Source organism: Toxorhynchites rutilus, chromosome 1 (genome assembly GCF_029784135.1).
Source record: "Toxorhynchites rutilus septentrionalis strain SRP chromosome 1, ASM2978413v1, whole genome shotgun sequence".
Classification (NCBI taxonomy): domain Eukaryota; kingdom Metazoa; phylum Arthropoda; class Insecta; order Diptera; family Culicidae; genus Toxorhynchites; species Toxorhynchites rutilus.
This window is the reverse complement of record NC_073744.1, coordinates 53,066,225-53,089,552: the sequence shown is the minus strand read 5'-3', so window position 1 is coordinate 53,089,552 and position 23,328 is coordinate 53,066,225. Positions and strand designations below refer to the sequence as shown.

Below are 23,328 nucleotides of genomic sequence, written 5' to 3'. Positions count from 1 at the left end.
AAGTCTTAGTGTAGCAATTACCGAATATTCTATTAAGTTTATATTCCCAGGGTTATTTTTTTTCAATTTGTGTAAATTCAATTAAATCCGAGTTTTAATATTTGATTATCAACTATTTTTTTTATTTCTTTCGATCTCTTTTTATTAACCTCAAGTCGTGAACCTTTCGTATTTATTATATATTTAGAATAGTCAAACTTCAAATCATACAAACAACTGCGTTCAAGCTAGTGTCATAACATTGTTTATAAATGTTGGAGATTGGATATGTGTTTTGTACAAATCTATATCAATCCGACCATCATTTACAATGTTAGTAAGTTGAATTTTGTTCGCTACATTGCCACATCGTTCAAACCAGTTAGCATACACAAAAATTCCTCTTGGCACAATGCCACTGGGTGGTTTTACTGGAGCGCAGTGCAGCGTGTAGTTCTTCGATCTACCGTTGATGTATTCAAATCCTACCACATTACCATACACGACTCGTGTTCTTCCATGTGCCCTATATTTAAACTCACACCGATCTCCAATATGAATTTCATCATGCGTTCCTGCAGACTGGGCTAAAATAGGATCAACTCTCCTATCATTATTCCTAACAAAACGGTATAGGCGATCTGAACTAACGGTATCCTTAACATTGTTAAACAACCAAACGACAGTTGACTTTTTCACAAAAACTTCTTTTCCATCTGAATTCTGCATTTTGAAGTACAGTCGTGATGATTTTATTGATACTGAAATTCGAAGCGTGTTATAGTTTATGCTAAATACCCAAACTTGTATTATGTCCATACATACCATTTTCCTTGATGAGATGTTTAATTTCAATGTTGTTAGCGCTTTCTCCTAGCATAAGCCGCAATTCATCTTCAACATCCAAAGGTACATACATCTCGGCATGCATGCTGGAATCACCGTTTGAAGCCACAGTTATATCCAAATGATCCAAATCGAGATCCAAATAGTTGTGCTCATCATCCAAGTCAACATCTGCATCAGCATATGTATTGACTTCATCATCATTCCGTTCTTCGTTCGTGATGGGTGTTTCAAAAGGAATTTCAGACCTTATTTCAGGAAATAATGCTGAGATCGAGGCTGAGATAGGATGCACAGCCTGAAGACCCAGGTGCAACATTTCATTTTCAGCGTCAACTTGGGCATCCAGAACAGTTTGTTCGATTTCCTCTAGGCCCTGATGTTGAAATGTCTGGCAGGTTTTGGAACTCTTCTTCGAATTGACTCCATAACATTGCAGTATATTTTCTGCATAGTTCATAAAGTCTACTCTATGAACTCTATGCAATAAGTCCAGCATTGAAAAATTAACAATTGTTGAACACAAAGTAGTCAATGATCTCAAATGGCGAAAAAATTCTCCACAATCTTGACTGCCGAATAATGTTGGCAAAAAGTATTCATCCATTGATTTTTCTCTGAAGAAATTGATGAGTTTGATCAATTCATGGAAATTCATTTCAATGCACGCGTAGATATTTGCCGTTATCATAAAGCAGCTCCTGTTTTTCCTACAACAAGTCTTCCAGATACGGAGAGCCATTACAGCAAACGCCATCCTATAAATACGACAGGACTGAGCGATGAGTCTATGAAAGCTTCATTCACATATCGCATTATCCTATAAATACGACAGGACTGAGCGATGAGTCTATGAAAGCTTCATTCACATATCGCATTATTTTAAGATACATCACAGTTCCACTACCTCCAGGAATATTTGTTAGAACCCATTCCTCAATTTTTGGGTTTAGTAGCTTTGTAATAGAAGAATAATTCATTTTGTCATTCGACAAAATGTCTCCAACATTCAATTTATGTATTGTGCGTGGTATATTCTGAACAACGATCCTTAGGTGTGATTTAGATGCGATGAAATTTCCTGAAAAAAGTTTATACAAAAATTTGTCGACATGATATTGATAGAAATGCTCGTAGAAATGTTATGAATGACAACTAATGTCAATAAATTAATAATTTTAAAATATATTCTTACCTATTCTTATACCACTTCCTGAGTTGAACAAATGGTTTCGCATCTTGCCCATGATATGCACAGTGTCTTGAATGCAGTGGTGACCGTAATCATTCTCAAATGGAGTATTGAACCAATGGATCCAGTCTGCTGGTACATTCGTTAGTTGCACATTTTTGTACATTCCACAGAATTGTTTTTGAGAACATGTATATCGTGAATCGCCATCTGAAGAGCTTCCTGGAACTAATATACCAACAGAATTTAGTTTCTCTATTACGAATATGCGTCGTTTGGTTACTGGTGCTGCAGTAAACTTATTATCACATCCCACAACCATCAAACAGAAAGGTGGGGCACCTTTTTTCAAGGGTCTAGCTATAGTGACTACGGCGTTGATGGTCAGTGTGGAGGAGTTCAATTCTTTTTTCATCTGTGAAACACTTTCAAGGTCTCTCTGTAATAATACAGGCATTCCTGTCTCATCATCTTTCGGCAGAAGAATTCCAATTATATTTCCAAAGCAGGATCGATTTGTAATTTAGAAACTATCCTCGTTGCATCCTCGGATAGCCAAACAACAGGTGGAGAATCCGTGAGTTCCAAAAATTTCTTCAGCTGCTCAACTCGCAATTCCCCTTCTTTAACTCGATCAATAGTTTTGTGTAGATGTTTTTGTGCAGTTCTCAACGGCAATGTTGATTTAAGCGTATTAAATATAAGCCTTCGGTCCTGCTAAAATATACATGTAGGTGCAATACGTCTTAAACTCATCTGCAAATTTGATCCTTTTCCCGCTGACATTGAAGAGATTTACGAGCTCCAGAAGGAGTTTAGATTTCATACTAGGTGAAGCCGTATTAGAAGTCGTTTCAATATCCAGGATACATGGTGTAGAATTAGACGACCGTCCCGAACTCGAATCGGTTTGGAGTTGTTCAGCTATATTAACGATTCGTTGAGTGCACTCATAATAGCTTGTGATTAATGGCTGATTAGAATCGATTTCACGAACGAGCATCCAATTCCGATTCTCTGATCGAGACCGACTTGCGACTTTTAACTAAAACGAAGTAAAAATAACACAAATCTTTAGCATCAGTAGAACGTTGAATCAGCAACACGTAACGCAAACACGGACAAAATGTTGGGAATGAACTGTGAATATACATTAGTGTCATGTGAATAAATAAAACTTAAAACCAACCATTTAGCAAGCTATTTATTAATAAAAAAAGAAGGGTGAAACGGAAAACATTGAGCATTGAGGTTTCAAGAAACTCTAACCAACCTGTGAGTCAACAACGACAGCTTTGCTAGCATCCAGAATCTCGATAGTGACTGCTTCGTTTCCTGGTTCGATTTCCTCCAAAACGCCTTCGCCGGGAACGTCTACCTCCAAAACGCCTTCGCCGGGAACGTCTGACTCCAAGAGGTCATAGTGAGATGCACTGCTTTCAGTTACTGTTGTCTGCTGCTCCTGATTTCTTACATTTTCCTTCTTGGTTCGAGTAAAAGCTGTCCGGATGTCCTTGTTCATGACCGGAGGAGTATACTTTGGATGTGACTTGGTGTAGTGTTTGAAGAAATTAGATTTGGGTGGAACACGCCAGGTCGTGCTTCGGTCAAGGCAACATTGCACGGCAATTTACAGCTGACACAAACGACTTTTGCTACCGGAGGCTCTGCTTCATTTTTGGACACAATTACTTGAACATCTCCGGGTTTCACCTGACCTGGCAGCGATTTTGTGTTCAAGAAATTTGCGACGAGAACTGCAATCCGGTTCTGATACACGCTGGCGTTAAAATCGGCTTCACTTTCCATCGAGCCGAGCATCGAGCTTCCCGCAGAAGTAGTGGGCGTATGCTTTCGCTTCTTCATGGTTTTCTGGTTCGGTGTTATATCCACCGAACGATGGGAACCAACGCGACTGTTTAAATCCGCATTCAAAAACGGGATGGTTAATTCTCGGATGCGTTTTACCATGTACCCAAGGAAAATCTTCGGACCTACATCCAACGGGAGACTTCCGATGGCATGCTCATCCAGATTTCCCAGAATTATGAGCCGATCGAATTTTCTTTCCTCCAAGGCTTTCCTTAGTTCAACCGGCACAGCTTCAATATGATGCGCTATTGTTTTCCACAACGCCTCCCGGTGAACGGTGTCGTCATCCTTCGTGAATAAGTCCTGAATTATTGTATTTATGTATTAGGAAATTGAAACAATCATTTTATTATAATATCAATTATTAACCTACCATGTTCAATGGCTTTCCGATTCGGACCAATTATTTCAACAACAAACAACGATAGTAAATGTTTTTGACAAGATTTCGACCCACTTTTCAAGAATCGTTTCAAAACAAAAAAATAACCTCGAAAAAATCACCTAACATGGTTTTTGACATTAAACACGCTCACAGACTTCAACTCAATGTAAATATTTTTTACCCTCGTATTAACCCTAAATAAGTGTGTAAATTTTGCAATATTTTGTGTAATTATCTGTTCATTTTGTTGGTAATGAAGGTAATTTAAATAATTTTGTCAATATTGACAATAATTTAAATACTATGAATGGTAATTACACTATTTTGCGTATTTTTGTTAGTAGTTTCAAAATTGAAATATAATGAACGAATATTTGTCAATAATCATGGTATTTTAGATGTTGTTTGTGTAATGAAATTATATTTTCGAATCGCTGCTTGGTATTGAATCAGGAGGGCGCGCCCCTCGGGGGTTTGTGAAAATTCGAAAAATTACCGAAATGGCGACCTTTTTTTTGTTAAAAAAGAGTTATTTTTCATGAGAAATCAAAAAACATTCATTTTTACATGCTGATAAAACACTCAGCCAAATCGGTCGAGTAGATTCTGAGATATCTATACCACTAGCTGAAAAAATATGGTATCGAGAAAAACTCTCGAGTTTTCAGTAACAATTTCCGTATAGATGCAATTTCATTCATTCGGATCTCTGCGCGGGTAGAAAAACTTCGTTGCTTCGGGTTGATTCGTGAAAAATTGTATATTTTATCCGATTTACTTCATTGAAGCTCGGTGTTTATTTATTTCACGTTTACTGGCGAACTTGTAATTTGAACGTGAACGTGAACAAAACCATTCTATTCACCACGACTTGTTTAATTGTTGTTTGTTCGCAATGTGGTATACTGCGAAATGATCGTACTATTCCACCACCTGTTCAAGTTCACGCTGAAATAATTTTCAAAATGTCTTGCGACATTCGAAAGTGAATATGAACGATGAAATATAGGGTTGGGGAAAAAGAAATGTCGTATTTGTGATCGAAATTTGACGCTTTATTTAACATACTTTAAATTATCCAATTTAAGTCAAATATGCGCCGTTTTGTTCGCAAACTTGTTGCCATTTAGAAGGCAACTTCATTATTCCCCCCTTATAAAACCCTCTACTTAAAACTCAGACAGCCAGTTTTCGCAAGCCTCTTTTGAGGCCAACTTAGTATTATCAAGAGCGTTTTGCATGGACCGGAAGAGATGATAATCACTTGAAGACAGGTCCGGACTATGCGGTGGGTGCAATAGGACATCTCATCCGAGCTCCCGTAGCTTCTGGCGGGTCATCAAAGATGTGTGAGGCCGAGCGTTGTCCTGGTGGAAAACAACACCATTCCTATTGATCATTTCTGGCCGCTTCTAGTCAATCGCCTGCTTCAAACGGTCAAGCTGCTCACAGTAGAGAACCGAGTTGAGGGTCTGGCCATAGTTGAGCAGCTCATTGTGGATGATGCCCTTCCAATCCCACCAAACACACAGCAAAAACTTCCTGGCCGTCAATCCGTGCTTGGCGATGGTTTGGGCCGGCTCACCGCACTTCGACCACGACTTTTTTCGCTTTAGGTTGTCGTACGTGATCCACTTTTCATCACCAGTCACCATCTTCTTCAAAAATGGGTCGAGTTCGTTCCGTTTCAGCAGTGCATCGCAAGCGTTGATTCGGTTTAAAAGATTTTTTTTTGCGTCAACTCGTGTGGCACCCATACATCCAGCTTTTTTTTGGAATCCAATCTTTTGCAAATGGGTCCAAACGATTTTATGGTCTATACCCAGTTCCTGACCAATCGAGCGAGTGCTCACATGCCGGTCTACTTGGATGATTTCAACGATTTTATCGGTTTCCACGACGATTGGCCTACCAGTACGGGGTAGTACGGGAGCTTCGTTGCAGTTTTACCTCGCAGGTAGTAAAAACGTAAAATATGGCGAATTTCTTGCTTGGTGGACTCCATCTTTGACGCACTATAACTTGAGACTAGAAAGGACAATCACAACACTGTCAAAACGACACTTGTAGTACAGATTGTCGTCCTTAAATAGCCGTATAATATGATCCGATGCGATAAGAACACAAGATATGTTGAAGTGTTGCCATATATTGACAATATACGACATTTCTTTTTTCCCCAGCCTAATAATCTGACGTCTATGTTCACCACTGTTTTCGCGTCCATGTTCACCGAACCCGGCGAAGCAGAATTAATGGAGGATGCACTTGCTATTTCAATGCGTCCACAAACATGGAGTTTATGTGGATCACGTTTTCTGGTTTTCGGATGGATGGGTACGCCGTTTCAAACAGCGTTTTGGATTGCGTATGTGGGAAGTCGCGGGAGAGAAAGCTTCTGCTGATAAGGAGGCTCATGTTAAATTCAAAGAAATGTTCATGATGAAAATATTGGAAATAAATTTGACAAAAGCACAATTTTTTTAATGCGGATGAATCAACCCTCTTCACCAAGCTCGTGACATCGCACTATGGGACGAGACAGTTGTTTCGGGACGTAAACTTAATAAAATACGATTCACATTAATGCCTTGTTCAAATATTAATTAAACCTCCGGTACTCGCGTGCAAAATTATAACTCGTAGACTCGCGCACAGTGTCATAGGCCGAAAGTTGAACTTCTCTGGAATATTGCTATTGTGTATTTTTTAGGCTTCATTGGTATTTATTTGAAGAAGAGGGTCTAATTGAATGGAAAAAACAGTTTGCATCCAGTTTTAATAGTCCTCTAATTCAGCCTTTTCAAAACAGAGTAATTTTTGATACTCATACATTTGCAAGAAAGCAACTGAATATAATACTCGCGTAACTTTTGAAATGGCCCTAAGTAACAAATGTAAACAAATCAAGTTAATGGATACACACTATTAGTTCTTAATCATTGAATGCATTGCAAAAACAGTCGTTCAAGTATCTATCCTTTTTACCTTTTTATCACCGATACAATAAATGTCCAATATACTGATTCGAATATTAAGCACTCGGCTGTTACTTCGGACGCCACTTTCCTCTGACACTCGATACGTCCAAAGTAACAAATCAATCAAAACAACACAAAGTCGCACTTCGGTCATTTTGAGTTTTTGTTATTTTCGGGTCTTGATATTGTTTTTAGTGCAATTCAACGAGTAATAACGACAATGATATGCCTTTAGCACGAAGTGCAAGCATATGGATCGTTATTCAGTAGTTATTTTCAAATTCTCATCGTGCAACGTAATTTGTCCGATGTACAAAGCGGTCAGTCAAAACGTCCAATGTAACATTTTTCACTCGGAGACTTCAATTTCAAACTAAAATCACATAACAACAGTCACGATTAGTTTTTCAGAGTTATTATTGACTGCTAGTGGTAAAAGTAGCGATAAAGATCATTTCCTTTTGAAACAATTCACGAAACAATATTCTGATTTTCAACTTCGTTTTTCTTGAGTTGATGTGAATGTTACATAGGACCTTTTCAAAAGTTACGCGAGAATTCATGTATTTTTTTATTTTGACCGGTTGTATTACCCTATTTAATACACATGATCCTATCCAAGGAAAGTGAAGTGGAAGGTAAAACGTAATGTCAAAATTGCCGTTCAGGCGCTACTCACGTATGTTTGAATTTGTTTACAAATATAGAACGCATCTAAGCAACACTAAAACACTTTGAAGCTTTTTCGTTAACGAAATTTCTCCGGACAAACGTATTTTGGAGCTTGCTATGTGAGTTCTGAGTGAGTTCAAGGAGTGTAATAAGGAAAAATAAATCTCAATTATGTACTATTGAAAAACACACTGCTAGCTTTATTACAGCTTTCTGTTATCCCGAATAAAACTTATCATCCAAAACGTACGGTAAAGCTTCCCACGAGATTCTGGCTTTTGGTATGTAATTTATCGAATGTGTTAAGGCTTTTCTTCGTTCTTCAGTATAATCCACGAGCCAGTGGCACCCCAGCCGGTGCAAACACCGATTGATTGGAAATGGATCAGGGTTCTCGTAACATAGAAAAGCTGTCACAGCTCCTTCTATACAGACGGTGATTATCTAGAAAGATGAGAGGTAACAAATAAGTCATTTTGCTATTATATTTGTTGTTGAGAGGTAACTCACAACACCAAGCCACTTAATCCAGAGTCCACGGAACTCGCCAGCGTTGAGAATGTCGGGAGCTTCCACCTCGCACACTTCCGGCTCGGCACGGTTTTTTCGTATAACGAATTTGGTGTTCTTCCATCCACCGTTGAATTATTAGATTGCATGTAATCTTAAACTGATTTCGCCAAACAAAAATCATAATCATATACATGCTACAACTTTGAGATCACTGCTGTCCAGCTTGAGTTGCAATCAGCTGCGTTTTTGTTTTCCTCCTTCAAGGAACTGAAACATAACCATAACAACGTTAGGAACTTTTTAATAACAAATCAAAACACTACCGTTCCACCAACCTCAGACGTCTTCTCAAGATAGTGTCAATTACGAGCCACCTGTCAATTCCACCATCTTGATCCTATCAAGCCCCTCGCACTTTCAGCACATTTGACAGCACGCTGCCATAAAAGCCACCCAGCCCTGATCGAATCGGTCCATCTGCTCTCCGCAAATGTCATCGAGCCGAACCGTTTAAGAATATTAGCAAAAAAGCGAGACATCAAGAAGTGCGAGTTTCGTATGGTTCCGCAGCACAGATCGTCGTGAGCCAGCAACTTTTTTTTGTACTCTTCCGGAGACGAAAAATTCCCTAATTGTACCCCGCTTTGGAACCGTGTGCCGCGTGAACGTGTTATCTTGGGCCCGCGACGAGTGAAGAACACACCGAAAAGATGCCTTCCAGCAATCCTTTGCCCCCCAAAGAGAATGCTCTGTTCCGCAAGATTCTGGTGAGTATCTTCGCACACTACCCCGTGGTGGTGGTAGCAGCGGTGTGGTGATTCGTAGGATATTCTTTTTCGGGTGTACTCATTTTTTTTTATCTGACCGCCTGTGTTCTGTGCTCTGAGTGACCAGTGGTGCCAGTTTGTGCGAAGTGTATTTGAAGAAAAATGAGGGTTCTAGTTTTCGACGACAAAGGCACGGTTCGAATGATAATATTGACTTTCCAAGATTGTTAACATGACTCATGACCGATCGCACGATCTTATAGACGATTTCGGAACCAGCTTTGTTTTAGGATCGATAAGAGCTCTGATATCCCTAGTACCCCTTCTCGAAGGGAGTATAGTTTCGTTATTTACGTTCAGATAATATTTTTGTTTTCGTATAATAAATTTGTAAAGGAACAAAAGTTAAATATTTCAAGAATATTGTGCCTCAATTGTAGTTTGACAATTTGGAGTTATGAATGCGAAGAATGTATGCAAAGTAACGTAGAAAACTTGCGGAGAGGAATTATTCCAATATTTTGCCCATTGAACACAATTGACAAGTGTTTCGGTTACGAATCGAATCTACGGATAAGTGAGTTGATCCGGAAATTACATAACACATGGAAGCCGCTAATATTACTGCTGCAAATCAGGGTCCATATTTAATGCTTTTCAAGAATCCCTTCTTGTGCCATCATTCTGGGATGTGTTGATTTCAAATGTTAGAAGAATTGTGCTGAATAACAAAGTTTTTCGATGCCCTTTCTTGCAGAAATGTTACGAAATGAAACAATACAAAAATGGACTGAAACTTGCGAAGCAGATCCTGACTAACCCAAAGTTTACCGAACATGGCGAAACGCTCGCGATGAAGGGTCTCACCCTGAACTGCTTGGGGCGCAAGGAGGAAGCGTACGATTACGTGAGACGTGGACTGCGCAATGATCTCAAGTCGCATGTCTGTTGGCACGTTTACGGGCTGCTGCAGCGGTCGGACAAAAAGTATGAGGAAGCAATCAAGTGCTACCGGAACGCGCTCAAGTGGGAAAAGGACAACATCCAGATCTTGCGAGATTTGTCGCTGCTGCAGATACAGATGCGGGACCTGGAAGGCTACCGAGAAACTCGCCACCAGCTGTTCAAGTTGCGCCCATCGCAGCACGCCTCGTGGATTGGTTTTGCGATGAGCTATCATCTGCTCGGTGACTATGAGACGGCCAACAACATTTTGGACACCTTCCGGTCCTCGCAGACGATGGTAAGATGTGGTTCGTTCATTGTAACATAAATCCAACTTAAACATATCGAACTTCTGCTAGGAAACCTACGACTACAAGCACAGTGAGTTGCTGCTGTACCAGAATCAAGTGATTCAGGAATCCGGTAACTATGACAAGGCACTGCAACATCTGAAAAAGTATCAAATGCAAATACTTGACACGCTCTCCGTCAAAGAGGTAATGGGTGAACTGTGCCTTAAATTGGATCGGCACGAGGATGCCGTTTTGATTTACCAGGATCTAATCAAACGCAATCCGGAGAATAGCGCCTATTACCAGCGTTATCTGGAAGCGATGCAAATAACCGGGGTAAGCGAAACGCTCGAAGCCTACAAGAAGATCCAGAGCGATTATCCGCAGTCCTACTGTGCGAAGCGGCTACCATTGGACGTATGCGAAGGGGACACTTTCCGTGCGCTTGTCGACGAACACTTGCGTCGTAATCTGCGGAAAGGTGTACCTCCCTTGTTCGTAAACCTGCGCTCATTGTATGGAGACGAGAACAAGGTGCGCATTATCACCGATCTGGTTGAAGGATATCATCAAAATCTGACCAGCAGTGGTTACTTTTCGGCAGCGGACAAGGAGAAAAACTTACCCAAAGAGCCCGCGTCCGCTCTGCTGTGGACTCTCTTCTATCTAGCCCAACATTATGACCACCTGCGGGAGTCGGAAAAGGCGCTGGATTTCATCAACGCTGCAATCGAACACACCCCAACATTGATCGAGCTTTTCGTCACCAAAGGCCGCATCTACAAACATGCTGGCGATGTTTTGGAAGCGGTCAAATGGATGGATGAAGCCCAGAGCTTAGACACTGCAGATCGCTACATTAATTCGAAATGCGCCAAGTATATGCTACGTGCCAACCAGATCAAGGAAGCGGAGGAGATCTGTGCGAAATTCACCCGCGAGGGCGTCTCGGCCATGGAAAATCTCAACGAGATGCAGTGCATGTGGTTCCAGACGGAGTGCGCTCTTTCCTACCAGCGGTTGGAAAAGTGGGGCGAGGCACTGAAAAAGTGCCACGAGGTTGATCGACATTATGCTGAAATAATCGAGGACCAGTTTGATTTCCATACGTACTGTATGCGCAAAATGACCCTTCGTTCGTATCTGGCATTGCTTCGTTTAGAAGACGTATTACGGAGTCATCCGTTTTACTTCAAGGCTGCAAAATGTGCGATAGAGGTGAATGTTTCAAAAAAAATGTTTCCTCAACACGAAGTTGACGTTTTTTTTTTCTTCATTTCCGTAGGTGTATCTGCGTTTATTCGACAAACCACTGGCTCCGGAATCCGCCGAAGAGGAACTTGATACTGGTAACATGTGTGAAATTTCCTTAAACCATACGCGCAACTCAAACACAAATTACGTTTTCTAGAAAACCTACCACCATCCGAACTCAAGAAGCTGCGCAATAAACTCCGCAAAGCGGCGAAAAAGAAGGCCGAGCAGGAGAACGCCCAAGCGGCACAGACGAACCAGAAGAAGGAACAGCACAGCAAGCAACGTAACGCGAACCAGGATGGCGATCCGGAAGCGCCCCAGCTCGATGAGCTAATACCGGACAAGCTGGCGCGCCCGGAAGATCCGCTGGAGAAGGCAATCGAATTTTTGCGACCGTTGCAGATGCTTGTCAAGGAGAACATCGATACGCATCTGATGGCGTTCGAGATTTATTCGCGCCGAGGCAAACTGCTGCTGATGCTGCAATCGTTGAAGCGAGCTCGCGCCATCGATGCCAACCATCCCACCCTGCACAACTGTATCATTCGGTTCAACAAAATCCTCGAGAGTCAGATCGCGGCCAACGAAGTGGACGAGAACGTGAAACTGGTGATCGATCGGGAGCGTGTGCAACTTTTCCGGGAGGCCAGCTCGGCCACCGAACTCAACGACAACTATCTCGCGGCGAATCGAGACAACGTGGATGCGCTGTACGAAGCGGCCAAGATAATGTACCAACTGGACAGCGGAAGACGGGACGAGGCGGTCAGTCTGCTCACGACGGTTGATCTGAAAAATGTTTCTCTGGAGGTATGTTATATCCTATAAACTTATTTCGATCTCAACGTAAGATTTTTGTAGCTCCTATCTATCAGATATAACCGAGAAATGACATGCGTCAAATGAAGAATAGAATCTGATCATAAACATATCATGTTTAATCATAATGCGGGTGATATTTTGATTGAACAATTGGTCGGTGTTAAGTTAAGTTAAACCGGATCATGTGACATTTTCATGATTTCGAGAAAAACGAACTTGAAGTTCAGTGCTCTGCCACTTCCGAAGCATTCAATTTTTTCGTTCGGTATTGTTCTCAGAAATGTTAACTACTCTCGAACAATACTTTGACGTATGAAAATTGTAAAAAACATGAAGCCCAAAATAGATAGCTAATTGGCTTCCTATACGTAGGGGAGGTAGTGGTAATACTATAATACAGTAATATAGTGGTAATTATATACACTGGGTTCTTTTTTTTATGCGATTTTTTTTCTGTGATTTTGTTTACACGATTTGATACAGTCTATCGTCGCTTCGTTGGCAAGATAAAGAGAACAAAAAAAAAATCCAGCAAGAGCGTGTGTGAGCGTGGTTGTGATGGAGTATTTTTTTTGACGCGATTTATTCGAAATTACGCGATTTTTTGACGCAATTTATTTTTGCATCGTTTATATTGCACGCATCGTTCTAGTAAAGAATGAACTCAGTGTAATCCGAACTAGCGCTGCCGCACAGTGAGACTGTTCTGAAAAAAGATGGTCAAAACCCCTTTCTCGTCTTACCTTACATATCATAAAGGTTGGATGCAGAAAAGTTGTTCAGAATGTTGATTCGGATAAGTTGACTCAAAATTCAACTTGCAGAGAGGCCAGTAATTAGGATGTTTTTGTAAGATTGTTTATGACTTCCGACCCTGTGATAAGCAGCTTGCGAAAAACGAAAATCGAAAAAGGTCCAATTGCTATCACCAACTGCAATAAAACTACTGTAAAACAACTCAAATGTTAGCTCTGTCAGTGAGATAGAATCAGAACTTGATTTATCTTATATATAAAAATCTCGTGTCACGATGTTCGTGGTCGAACTCCTCCGAAACGGCTCGTACGATTTTCATGAAATTATGCACAAAAAACTTGGTAGGCATGAGAATAGGACGTAAACTATATATGATACCGCTAGGGTACCGATTACCATATGTTTAATACCGATTAGGGTGGCTCTATGCAGAAAAAAAAAATTTATTCATATTTCTATTTTTTTCTTAAATTTGACATAAAACTAAATATAACCTCACAGGTTATCCCCCATCTCCTATTTTTATTCGCGATTTTAGTATTTTGGTATGAATAATATTCAAATAATCGACCCGTAGTTTGTTTTTCAAAGAGAGCGAATTTATTTACGTTGTTAAATGACAGATGGCGCTAAGTTCACCTCGTCGAACGCATTCATCCTCACATGCGCCAATAACCTTAATTCGGCTAAAGCCATGCATATTGCCAGCGAGCTGGAAAACTTTCTGAATAAACATATTGAATTATTGAAATTCTTCATATCATACATGCTCGGTTTGCAAGGTGACGATCACGTTATTTTCATCAATTCAAATATAACTCCGACTGGAGAACACATGTATACATTCAATGCGTATGTCGTTGAGTACATTGCTGGAGTCATGGTAGGCGACTGCTCAGTGACGCGAGAAACTGTGATTCGAAGAAGAAACAACAATCTGGAGCTCATCGTTGACACCCACCGTTCCAACGACACTCTCCATCTTCTTCTTCAATGGTACTAATGTTTCTAATGTTCCTAACGTTCACCATCTCAACGTAGAATGAACTGCGAACGATGTAGAGGTAGAGAGCGATCGACTGCGATTCTAAACAATCAGAAGCGAGGTGAGGAAAAATACACTCACTTGCCAGACGCTATCATGAGCAACGCCGATGCAGCCTTTGATATTGCCAGGTCTAAACACATGTATTGTCATGATATTACAAAACGTGTGCTCAAACAAAAAAAAATGAATGAAATGTGGAATGAGATTCATTACAACGTTACATGTATTCGGTTCCACACCTTGCTGAATTTATTCGGCTGGATGGCAAAATTACAAAAAATTAGGATTACCTCATATGCACATTTCGGATAATCGACAAAATACGCCCTGAGGAAATCGATAGTGTAATTTACTCAAAAATTCCAGTCATTGAGCTTCGTGTTCCATTTATGTGAAGCGTAAATTGTTATTAATTTTCGAGTGAAATAAACACGCTTCTAAAACAAAGAAAATTCAATGAAATATGGCTCTATTGTGTGTTCTGTGTAGCAGAATAATACATTATCAGCAGGTATCTTGAACGAGAATAGTCTCTGATAATTATTTCATATTCTGAATGATATACAATGCATTTTCTTAAAGATCTCACCAACGACACGACCGCAACGACTAAAAACTGATAAAGACAGACAATCATTCATGAAAATTAGCAACGCAGACATTGACATGGAAAATCGTTCGGCAGTGCCATATTCGCCTCAGCTGAGCAAAACATTCAATGCTTATATTAATGTTGAGTTCTGTAACAATATATTCCTTTTTCACTTCAGATTCGTTAATGAAATACATCGGGAATGGAATACAAAGAATGGTTTGTTTTTTTTCAATCGCCATCAACTAGAAATAATTTTTATGGCAAAACAACGTTTGCCGGGTCAGCTAGTAAATTAATATAATGCAAATAAACATCAATCTATACATATGAAAATGGATTTCTGTCTATCTGTCTGATTCTTATGGACTCGGAAATTATTGAATCGATCGACATGAAAATTGGTATGAAGGGGTTTTTGGCGAAAGTTTGCCGGATCAGCTAGTAGTAGATAAAGTATGAAGAAAACAGAGTAAAATATTGAGTAAATTGGGCTATAAAAATTGATACGAAAAGTGATTGTCCCGAGAGTGCCCGAGTTCCAAAAGTTGTTTGCCGTATACACCAGACCCTGACGAACAAGATGACGTTGAATATTGATGCACAGGCGTGCACGTTTTTGAGTAACTTAATGAATAAAAGTGACTTATTTTTTTGCTTTGTAACCACTGTACATCGCATTGGTGTCATTTAACACTAATAGTGTCTTCAGTAAAGTTATGTATTTTCATGTTATCTAAAACATTGTGGAACATATTGAGTTGATATAATGTAATTCAGGTATAACTTAAGTTAAAAAACTAGCTTTGAGATAGTCTCCCCAGGAAAAAAGCTAAAGATAACTCATGCGGCTAAAACCTTGAGGTGGGATCATCATTATTATATAGCAGGAAAAAAAACTTAAACTTATATTATTTGGGTTGCTCCGGATTGCATATTTTACATGGTGCTTCCAAGGATAGATAGATTCAAAAATTTCGCCAAAATCATACGACAGACAAATTCAGCAATTTCGTCTGGGATGTTAAATGATAAAAGCACTGGTTTTAAAGCTTACGAAGCGCATCCTGCGACGAAATCTGTATCCTCTCATGCTTCTTCCGTCATTAATTACGATAAAAAATTGGCTGGAAAATGATTCGAGAAGTATTTGACTATATCAATGTATTTTGGTGGAGCTGGAACAACATTGCTAGCAAAAAAGCAACAAGTTTGCGCACTATGATCCGAAAAATGAACGACAGGAGCATTTTTGGAAACGATAAGTTTACGGAACTTTTTAACATAGCAAACATGGTCTTCTGTCTGTGGAAACCCAAACGTTGAGAGGGCTTTTTCTTTTTTTTTCGCTTATAGCACGACAAGTTGATGTTTTTTTTATTCTGTATTATAGTGACCTTCAACTTTTCTGGTTGGTTTGTCACTTTACACCTCCACTCGCAAGTGTATGATGGTATGTTTCACGTTGGAGGAGTAGCATTAATGAATATGACGAGATAGTTAATTCAATGGATTAGAAATTTTCATTCTTAAAAGCAGAAGCAAAATATCCTATGGCTTCGGCAGTCGCCATCAACAAAAAGTGCCTGCCTCTTCATTCGACTGATTTCATTTTCAACATTTCGTTTCTGCAGCCGAATTGAAAGGAGCATTTAGCGAAAATCAAGATATCGATGATAATTCGATACCGATGGGTGCCATTGACTGTGGATTTGATAGTGAAGAATACGAAATGTTTGATATGATGTAGTGGATATTATTTCAACATATCGAAGAAATGACACTGATGAAACCAGCGTTATAAAATTATTTGCTTACGAATGCCGCAATCGATCGTCGTTTCCTATTGTTGGGAAAGGGGTATTATTATTGCTGTGCAATCCCGAGTAGGAATCCATTCATTCTCAAGCGTGAATAATTCTGCTTCGAATCAACGATGATTCCAATAGTCGGGCTTGGGGAGGATACTATTTGCGCTGGGTATTTCCGAGAAGGAATCGATTACTCCTTTGAGCCTTAATAATTATTTTCCGGCTAAACGAAGTAGAATGATAATCATTCTATTCAAAAGATGAAATGTCTATGTGTTATATGCTTGGTACTTACTGTTTGCTAAACCAACGTTAGTCCTACGTCTACCTTGCGGTTATATCACAGATATAACCCTCTTCTAGTTCTAATTTCTCAACTCTTCAATTTTCAAACTCTCTAATTCTTCCTTCGTCGCGATTGGAGGTCGATAAAGTGTACGTAAGATGAATAACGGAATATATCCTATTGGAATCCTTGTCAGGCAACCTAAAAAATAATTTCACAAACGTGATCAAAGTCTGATAAAGAGAACACGTAATGAGTAAGGGAATGTATAGTCGGTCTGATTAGTTTTGGATGAATTATCACGGTTATCTTCTCAGGTTTTCCATTGATAATTCTTCGCCGTTCGTGTTGAAGTTGCTATAAGATTGCCTTCTCAGGTAATCAATCGATAACTCCATAGATAACTCCACAGTCGCAATCGGAGTTTGATAAAGTGTATGCGTGATGATTGACGAATTATATCGTCGGTCCGATTTTAGAAAAATTTTCGCGGTTTCCTTCTCAGATTTTCCAATGATAAATCTGTGCAGTCGCGATTGGAGCTCAATAAAGAGAACTCAGTATCAATTTTAGGTTGCCTATAGAAAATTTCTGCCGCATGCTGTGTGTAGCGTCTTAATTGCAGTGGACTGTAAAACCTGCTGCTTATCCCGCTGCGCGATTCCAAAGCTGGCTTAATGCAGCTTGCCCAGCGAGAGAAACCAATTCGCGTTGACGGCGGAATGGTGTCGACATCTGGATACGACATTAGTTTGTATGAGGCCAACTATTCTATATCAGATTAGTCAGCCCTAAGGCAGTTTTCAATTGCTTTAATTTATATGAAATTTTTTTCTTGGCGTTATTTACCTACTAGAAGTACGTTGTTCTGACCTTAATTTAAATTATTTTCTAAGAATTTTCAGATCTTATGTTTTCACTACTTTCAAGCAAATGTGTTTTTCATTTACATAGAGTACTAATTTGATTTGTGAAAAATAATTTTCATTCATAATTTTTATTTTGAAAGTGTGTTCATTTCATCTGCAAACCCATATTGTCATGCGTACTCCCTCATTTCGCAAAACGAAGCTCAATGCCGTCAACACGGCTCTATCTTCAGTGCGCTTGCGTGACACATAAATTTTCGGAACAGCGTATCATCGAGTGGTCAATAATTCGTGTTTACATAATCACATCACTTACCTCAGTGAATCCTGATTCTTACCTCTCCCCACTAATTACTATTTCTGCCATGATAATCGCTAGGAAACCACGTTATAGAGGCGACCCTTCTGGCCTTCGGGCGGCGAATGTCATACTAATATTCCTTCCCTTCTCATGGTGATGTGGCTGGCGTCGCTAGTGACTATTAAAAGTTCAAATTACCGAAACTTGCACAATAAGAATGGTTTGCTACTCCCATGCGCCATTCAGTGTGTTTTTTGTGCAATTTTGCTGGTCTAAGTCAATCACGGAGAGCAACTACGAAGTGTACAGTCTACCCAAGCTCAAGCTCAAACTGTAGTTTTTAATCGTTAGGTTTGTGTTTCAATTCAATGCTGAGAAAGTACACGGAATGATTCGATTTATATACCCGTAATGTTGATTTTTGTCCCTTTGTCCCGTTTGTTTTTAGGAATATCTTCAGTTTATATTTATTGCCGTGTTCAAACCATAACCGTGGATAGCCGGATTTTTATTTATTTAAACTTCATAAGCTTATCTTTTTTGTGTTATGTCACACTGACAGTACTGTTAGAGCCCCCGCAGACTGCAGACTTTTGTTGGCCGATAGTTTGATCGGCCGACTTAATCAGTACGGAGCGATATGCATATGCGCACATTACATCGATTCAGTATCTGCCGATATGAAAGTTAAATGGGCTTCCCGATTGCATTCAAACTGTTTTGTCGGCCAAATATCGGCCGTCTGTTTAATCAGTACTGACTAGGCTTGACGTACGCAGACACGACGATTGTTTATCGGCCGATAGTTCAATTCGCTCTCAATTTTGGCATCCGACACGAGCCGTGCGAATCACTGAGAATGGGATGCACCCAATGCTCTCGGAATCTGTTTTTGATTTTCCTTTTCTGTCTGCTTCTCCTTTGTCAAACACAAATTAAATACACAGTCGTTGGAGAATAGTCGGTCGACAGTTGACTAATGTACGCACTCTTGACCAACCCGACTGTTTGGTTGGCTCGGTGTGCGCACTAGCAACCCAATCCGACCAAACCATCGGCCAAACAGCAGTCTGCAGTGTGTGGGGGCTCTTAGTGACATCGTTGCTCACGCTATCGCTATCAGCACGTCCGTGTACTCAGGGAACCTAGTCTTCTTTTAATCCTACTGCCGTTCACTAATACAGTAGAACCTCGATTATCCGCGAGCGGTTGATCCGCGGTGCGGATTATCCGCGAAAGTGAGTTCCCTAGTAAATCTATAAACCTTCCCGAAATTTGTTAGTGAGTGGTAGAGTCTTGCTTTTTTGTTTTGGTCATGGCTTTCACATTATCTGATCAGTGATGTACACGACCTTACAGATTGATAGTGTTCAATAATTTCAGTATTGATGAAGCATAGTTTTCATGCTAAAATATATATTTTTCGTGTTCTAAATTACCTCATTTTCAGTATTGAATTGCATTTTCCGCGATTTTCGTTATAAGCGTTGGCCTAGCCCGACTGTTTCGCGGATAATCGGGGTTCTACTGTATTTAGAAAAGTCATTTGTTTTGTATGTGAATGCATAACCCAATCATTCCTTCCATTTAATTGATGTAGTGTTTGCGTGTTGTGCTCACATACCCACGTCTCGTCACCTGTAACTAGGATCACGAATTAACAGCGTATGAAACAGTTGGCCTCAGCACTTTCTTTTTTTTAATTTTTTATTTGAGAGGTTTTCAGCCTCCTGGGCTGGTTCGCCTCTTTATCGACGGCATTGCCGCAAGGCTTCGTTGGGAACAGATTGCACATAAAATTATCACATAAAAATTGGACGTAAAAATTAAACACATATAAATCTTTTTGCGAGACATGACTTAACAAAGAACTTGCTGTTTGCTTGTTGGACCAGATGGCATGGATGTCCTCGGACCATGGCTCCAGGCCAGTGGAGAGGAAGCCGTGCCGTTGAAGATGCCGACGTGTTCTTATTCCCCTTCATCGTGGAGGGGAAGGAACAAGGATCTTCTTGACTGATCCATTGTTCAGACGCTAGATCTTAAAAAATAGTTCGGCATCTTTTAGGTAGCAGACAAGCGCTGCTACTCTTGCTGGATCGTCCTTCAAGATGTCTCTTACACTCCCGCTGATTCCATGCAGGTTTCGCAGATCATCGAATTTCGGGCAACCACACAAGAAGTGCTCGACGGAGTTGTGGATTTGGCAGAGGTCGCAGAGTAGATTGAAGGGTCCTCTATTGAATCCGTGTGAGACCGAGCAGTGACCGGTCCTCAATCTGGACAGGATTCGTTGTTCTCTCATTCCTTTAACATCGTCAAACCTGACAATCGTGCCCTTGACTTTCTGAGGAGCTGCCCCCTCTCTGCCTACCACCTTTCGGTCCAAAAGGAGCGGATAGAGTTGGTGATTCACAACTTCACATCGTCAAGCGGCACATCCCGAGTGAAGAACGGTCTGGTGTGACCGATTCCGGCAAACCGGTCGGCCGCTTCATTCCCTGCGATGCCGTTGTGTCCGGAGACCCACATGAGCACAGTGTCGGGCAATATGTTCTTCCTGATGGCCTGTACCCATGGATGTTTGGACCTGGTCCCACCGATGGCATCAATGGCGCTTGCCGAATCGGAGACGACCAACAAGGGCTTGGAAGATGAAGTTGTAGTTGCCTCGAAGATGCCGGCCACTTCGGCCGAGAAGACCTGGCAGATGTCCGCGGGTTTCTTGCTGGAAATCAGACTATTATTATTATCGCTTACCCCAAATCCAACTCCCGATGGTCCTTTTGAGCCGTCCGAGTATCTGATCTCGTGGAGACGGTATTTTTCTGCTATGATGGCCTTGAAATATTCTAGCAGACCGATCGAGCTCGCCCCGGCTCGAAAGTTGTCCCTAATACCGTTCTCGACGAGAACAGTTGGGAACCTCCAGTCGTTCGCACCAAACCAGGATTGTTTTGCCACTGGGGGGAGGTTGGCGTGCGCCACCCGCTGCAGGATCGTGTTGCTAAGGGCGGTCAGGTGGGTCTCCCCTCTACCGCTGGTTTTCGACAAGAAACTGGCAGTCCTGGCTACGATCGCCGAGTCTATGCTCCGATCGAAAGGAGGTTCTCCAATTCCGGCGCAGACAGAGGCAGCTGGTGTTGATGGCAGGAGACCGGAGACAGTCCGTAGTGCTTTGTTGTAGATCGGTGCCAGAGATTTAGGGAGCTTGTCTCCAGCCAAACACGTCAGTTCAAGGGCATAGGTGAGGCGGCTGCTGATGGCTTTGGCCGACGGTAGCCGAATATTTCTGTTGTTGCTCCGGTGCGGTTTGGAAATGGTTTTCAACAGATTCAACCGGGTGGAACAGCTCTTCTTAACTTCCTCGAAATTCTTCTGTGTGTGCTGATTCAACATCGTTGTGGCTTCTATATTTCTCTGAAAAGGGGGGTCTCGGGAAACACTTATTTAACGGCTCGTGCAACGAACCTGCGCAACAGTGGGCTTTATTTTGTTTTCGTTGTTTTCGTACGTGGAGACATTCATTGTTGTAGAAGAAAATATTTATTTTTTACCGCTCACTCAAACCTACATAATTTCCATTTCATTCTCTCACCCTCCAGAAAGCGACGAAAGTGTTCCTGCTGCTGAAATCGGGACTGCTCAGTGGAGGGACCGCCGAGGAGCAGCTGGATGCGTTCAAGAAGCGCTGCCAAAAGCGATTCCCACTAGCAATCATCTTCGCCGACGTTGCGGCCACCGTAGCTACCGTCACTACCACCCAGTCGTCTTCGCCGGCCTCATCCGCAACCACGACAACGACGGCCACCGAAACGACCATGTGCCCCATGGAGCAGCCGTCGAAGATATCGCAACCTCCGCAGAACAACGGTAGCGAGATAGTGGCCAACTAGCCAGTCTTCGGGTCGACAAAAACGATAGAATAGGCGCGTTTCTCTTGTTTTTATTTAGTTCAAAGGCAATGGAACACTAGTGTAAAATGTCAGTTTTTAAGCAACTATGAACGCTATTTTAGCCCCGCTCTCGAGTAGAGTTCTAACAAATTGATCAAACAAGTCAGGAACGAAGCGAGCCCCAACATAAGTTGAACTGTACAGATACTGTTAAATAACGCAAGCACAGTTGCATACCGGGCCACAGCAGATGGATTCGTTTCGAACGTGCGAAAAATTTCTCACAAATTTCAAGTTATCATTACTGGTTGGGTGTGCATTTTTCCAGGAAGGAAGAAAACCCTCAGCGAAATCTACAATTGCGTGTCACAGTTTTTATTGCCTCCCATGTGCATGTGTTCATTATTGGAATCATTCTTACATTATTAGATCAAACATTTTCTTGTAATATACGAGTTATAAAGCAAAGTATGCTTTACACAACTCCCTAGACTGCTGTATCGTTATGTTCTGCTTAAAACCAATTTCTAACGTAGAAGTACGAGAGACCGCGTAGAACCGTATCCAATCCTACGAATTGTTGATAATCGACTCGAGTAAGAGTTATCAAAACCCTAACGTAACCGGCGGACGGGAGTAGCAATAGCCGCACACCCGACGGAAGAATAAATAACAAAAAAAAAAAAGTATAGCAACAACATTGGAAGATATCTTCCTCAATAAATTGTGAAATTAACAACCAATTGCTTCTGATGAATTTGATAGTTTTTTTAAAATTACGAAATCTGTCGAATGACAAACAAAACAAACATTTCATGAGTGGAAAGAGGCGAAAATATAGAAAAGAGCTTGAGAGAATACAAGAGCTAAATGTTTCATCCGAAATTCAGAAATGCCGCATACTTCATCGTTTTATACTTGTGCCAAGAAAGAGAGTCTGGTAAGTTGCTCACAGCTGACTTAAGCTGAGACGAGACATGACCATTGTGGGGCGATTCCGGACCACTTGCAACTCGACTCCTGATTGGTTGGTGAGGAAAACACAGTAAACATTCACTAACTGGGCGAAAAGGGAAGACCAGTTATCGATATTCGCGTTTTAACTGATCCGGCATGTAAAACGTCAAATAAAATCGAGAGGAACTGAACTGAAAGAATTGTTTGATCCGCGTTGATCATGAAATTGGATATACAAAAGGATTCAAATGGTAGTTTCGCATTGAGTGCGACAACAGACATGAAATA

General features: G+C 40.9%; 2 protein-coding genes across 2 annotated transcripts; one reads left to right on the top strand and one right to left on the bottom strand.

Moving 5' to 3' along the window:
• Positions 1–16: 16 nt before the first annotated feature.
• On the bottom strand, positions 17–4,396 carry LOC129766873 (uncharacterized). Its single transcript, XM_055767476.1, has 5 exons — positions 4,263–4,396; positions 3,291–4,192; positions 2,021–3,062; positions 805–1,906; positions 17–740 (listed from the first exon to the last, which is right to left on the bottom strand). The coding sequence occupies exons 4-5, from the start codon at positions 1,580–1,582 to the stop codon at positions 223–225; spliced, it is 1,296 nt and encodes a 431-aa protein (XP_055623451.1). The 5' UTR covers positions 1,583–1,906; positions 2,021–3,062; positions 3,291–4,192; positions 4,263–4,396; the 3' UTR covers positions 17–222.
• A 4,531-nt stretch (positions 4,397–8,927) lies between these two features.
• Positions 8,928–22,826, top strand: LOC129766855 (N-alpha-acetyltransferase 15, NatA auxiliary subunit). Its single transcript, XM_055767459.1, has 6 exons — positions 8,928–9,207; positions 9,965–10,450; positions 10,512–11,663; positions 11,731–11,794; positions 11,857–12,512; positions 21,793–22,826. Exons 1-6 carry the CDS (start codon positions 9,151–9,153, stop codon positions 22,081–22,083), a joined length of 2,706 nt encoding a protein of 901 aa, XP_055623434.1. The 5' UTR covers positions 8,928–9,150; the 3' UTR covers positions 22,084–22,826.
• Positions 22,827–23,328: the final 502 nt, after the last annotated feature.

Excerpts from the sequence above, each read along its gene's own strand:
- LOC129766873 (XM_055767476.1), bottom strand. The coding sequence starts at position 1,582 with ATGGCGTTTGCTGTAATGGCTCTCCGTATCTGGAAGACTTGTTGTAGG. Across the intron at positions 741-804 it reads ACATCTCATCAAGGAAAATG|TATCAATAAAATCATCACGA; the intron begins GTATGTATGGAC and ends TTCGAATTTCAG.
- LOC129766855 (XM_055767459.1), top strand. The coding sequence starts at position 9,151 with ATGCCTTCCAGCAATCCTTTGCCCCCCAAAGAGAATGCTCTGTTCCGC. Across the intron at positions 10,451-10,511 it reads TCCGGTCCTCGCAGACGATG|GAAACCTACGACTACAAGCA; the intron begins GTAAGATGTGGT and ends AACTTCTGCTAG. Across the intron at positions 12,513-21,792 it reads TGAAAAATGTTTCTCTGGAG|AAAGCGACGAAAGTGTTCCT; the intron begins GTATGTTATATC and ends CTCACCCTCCAG.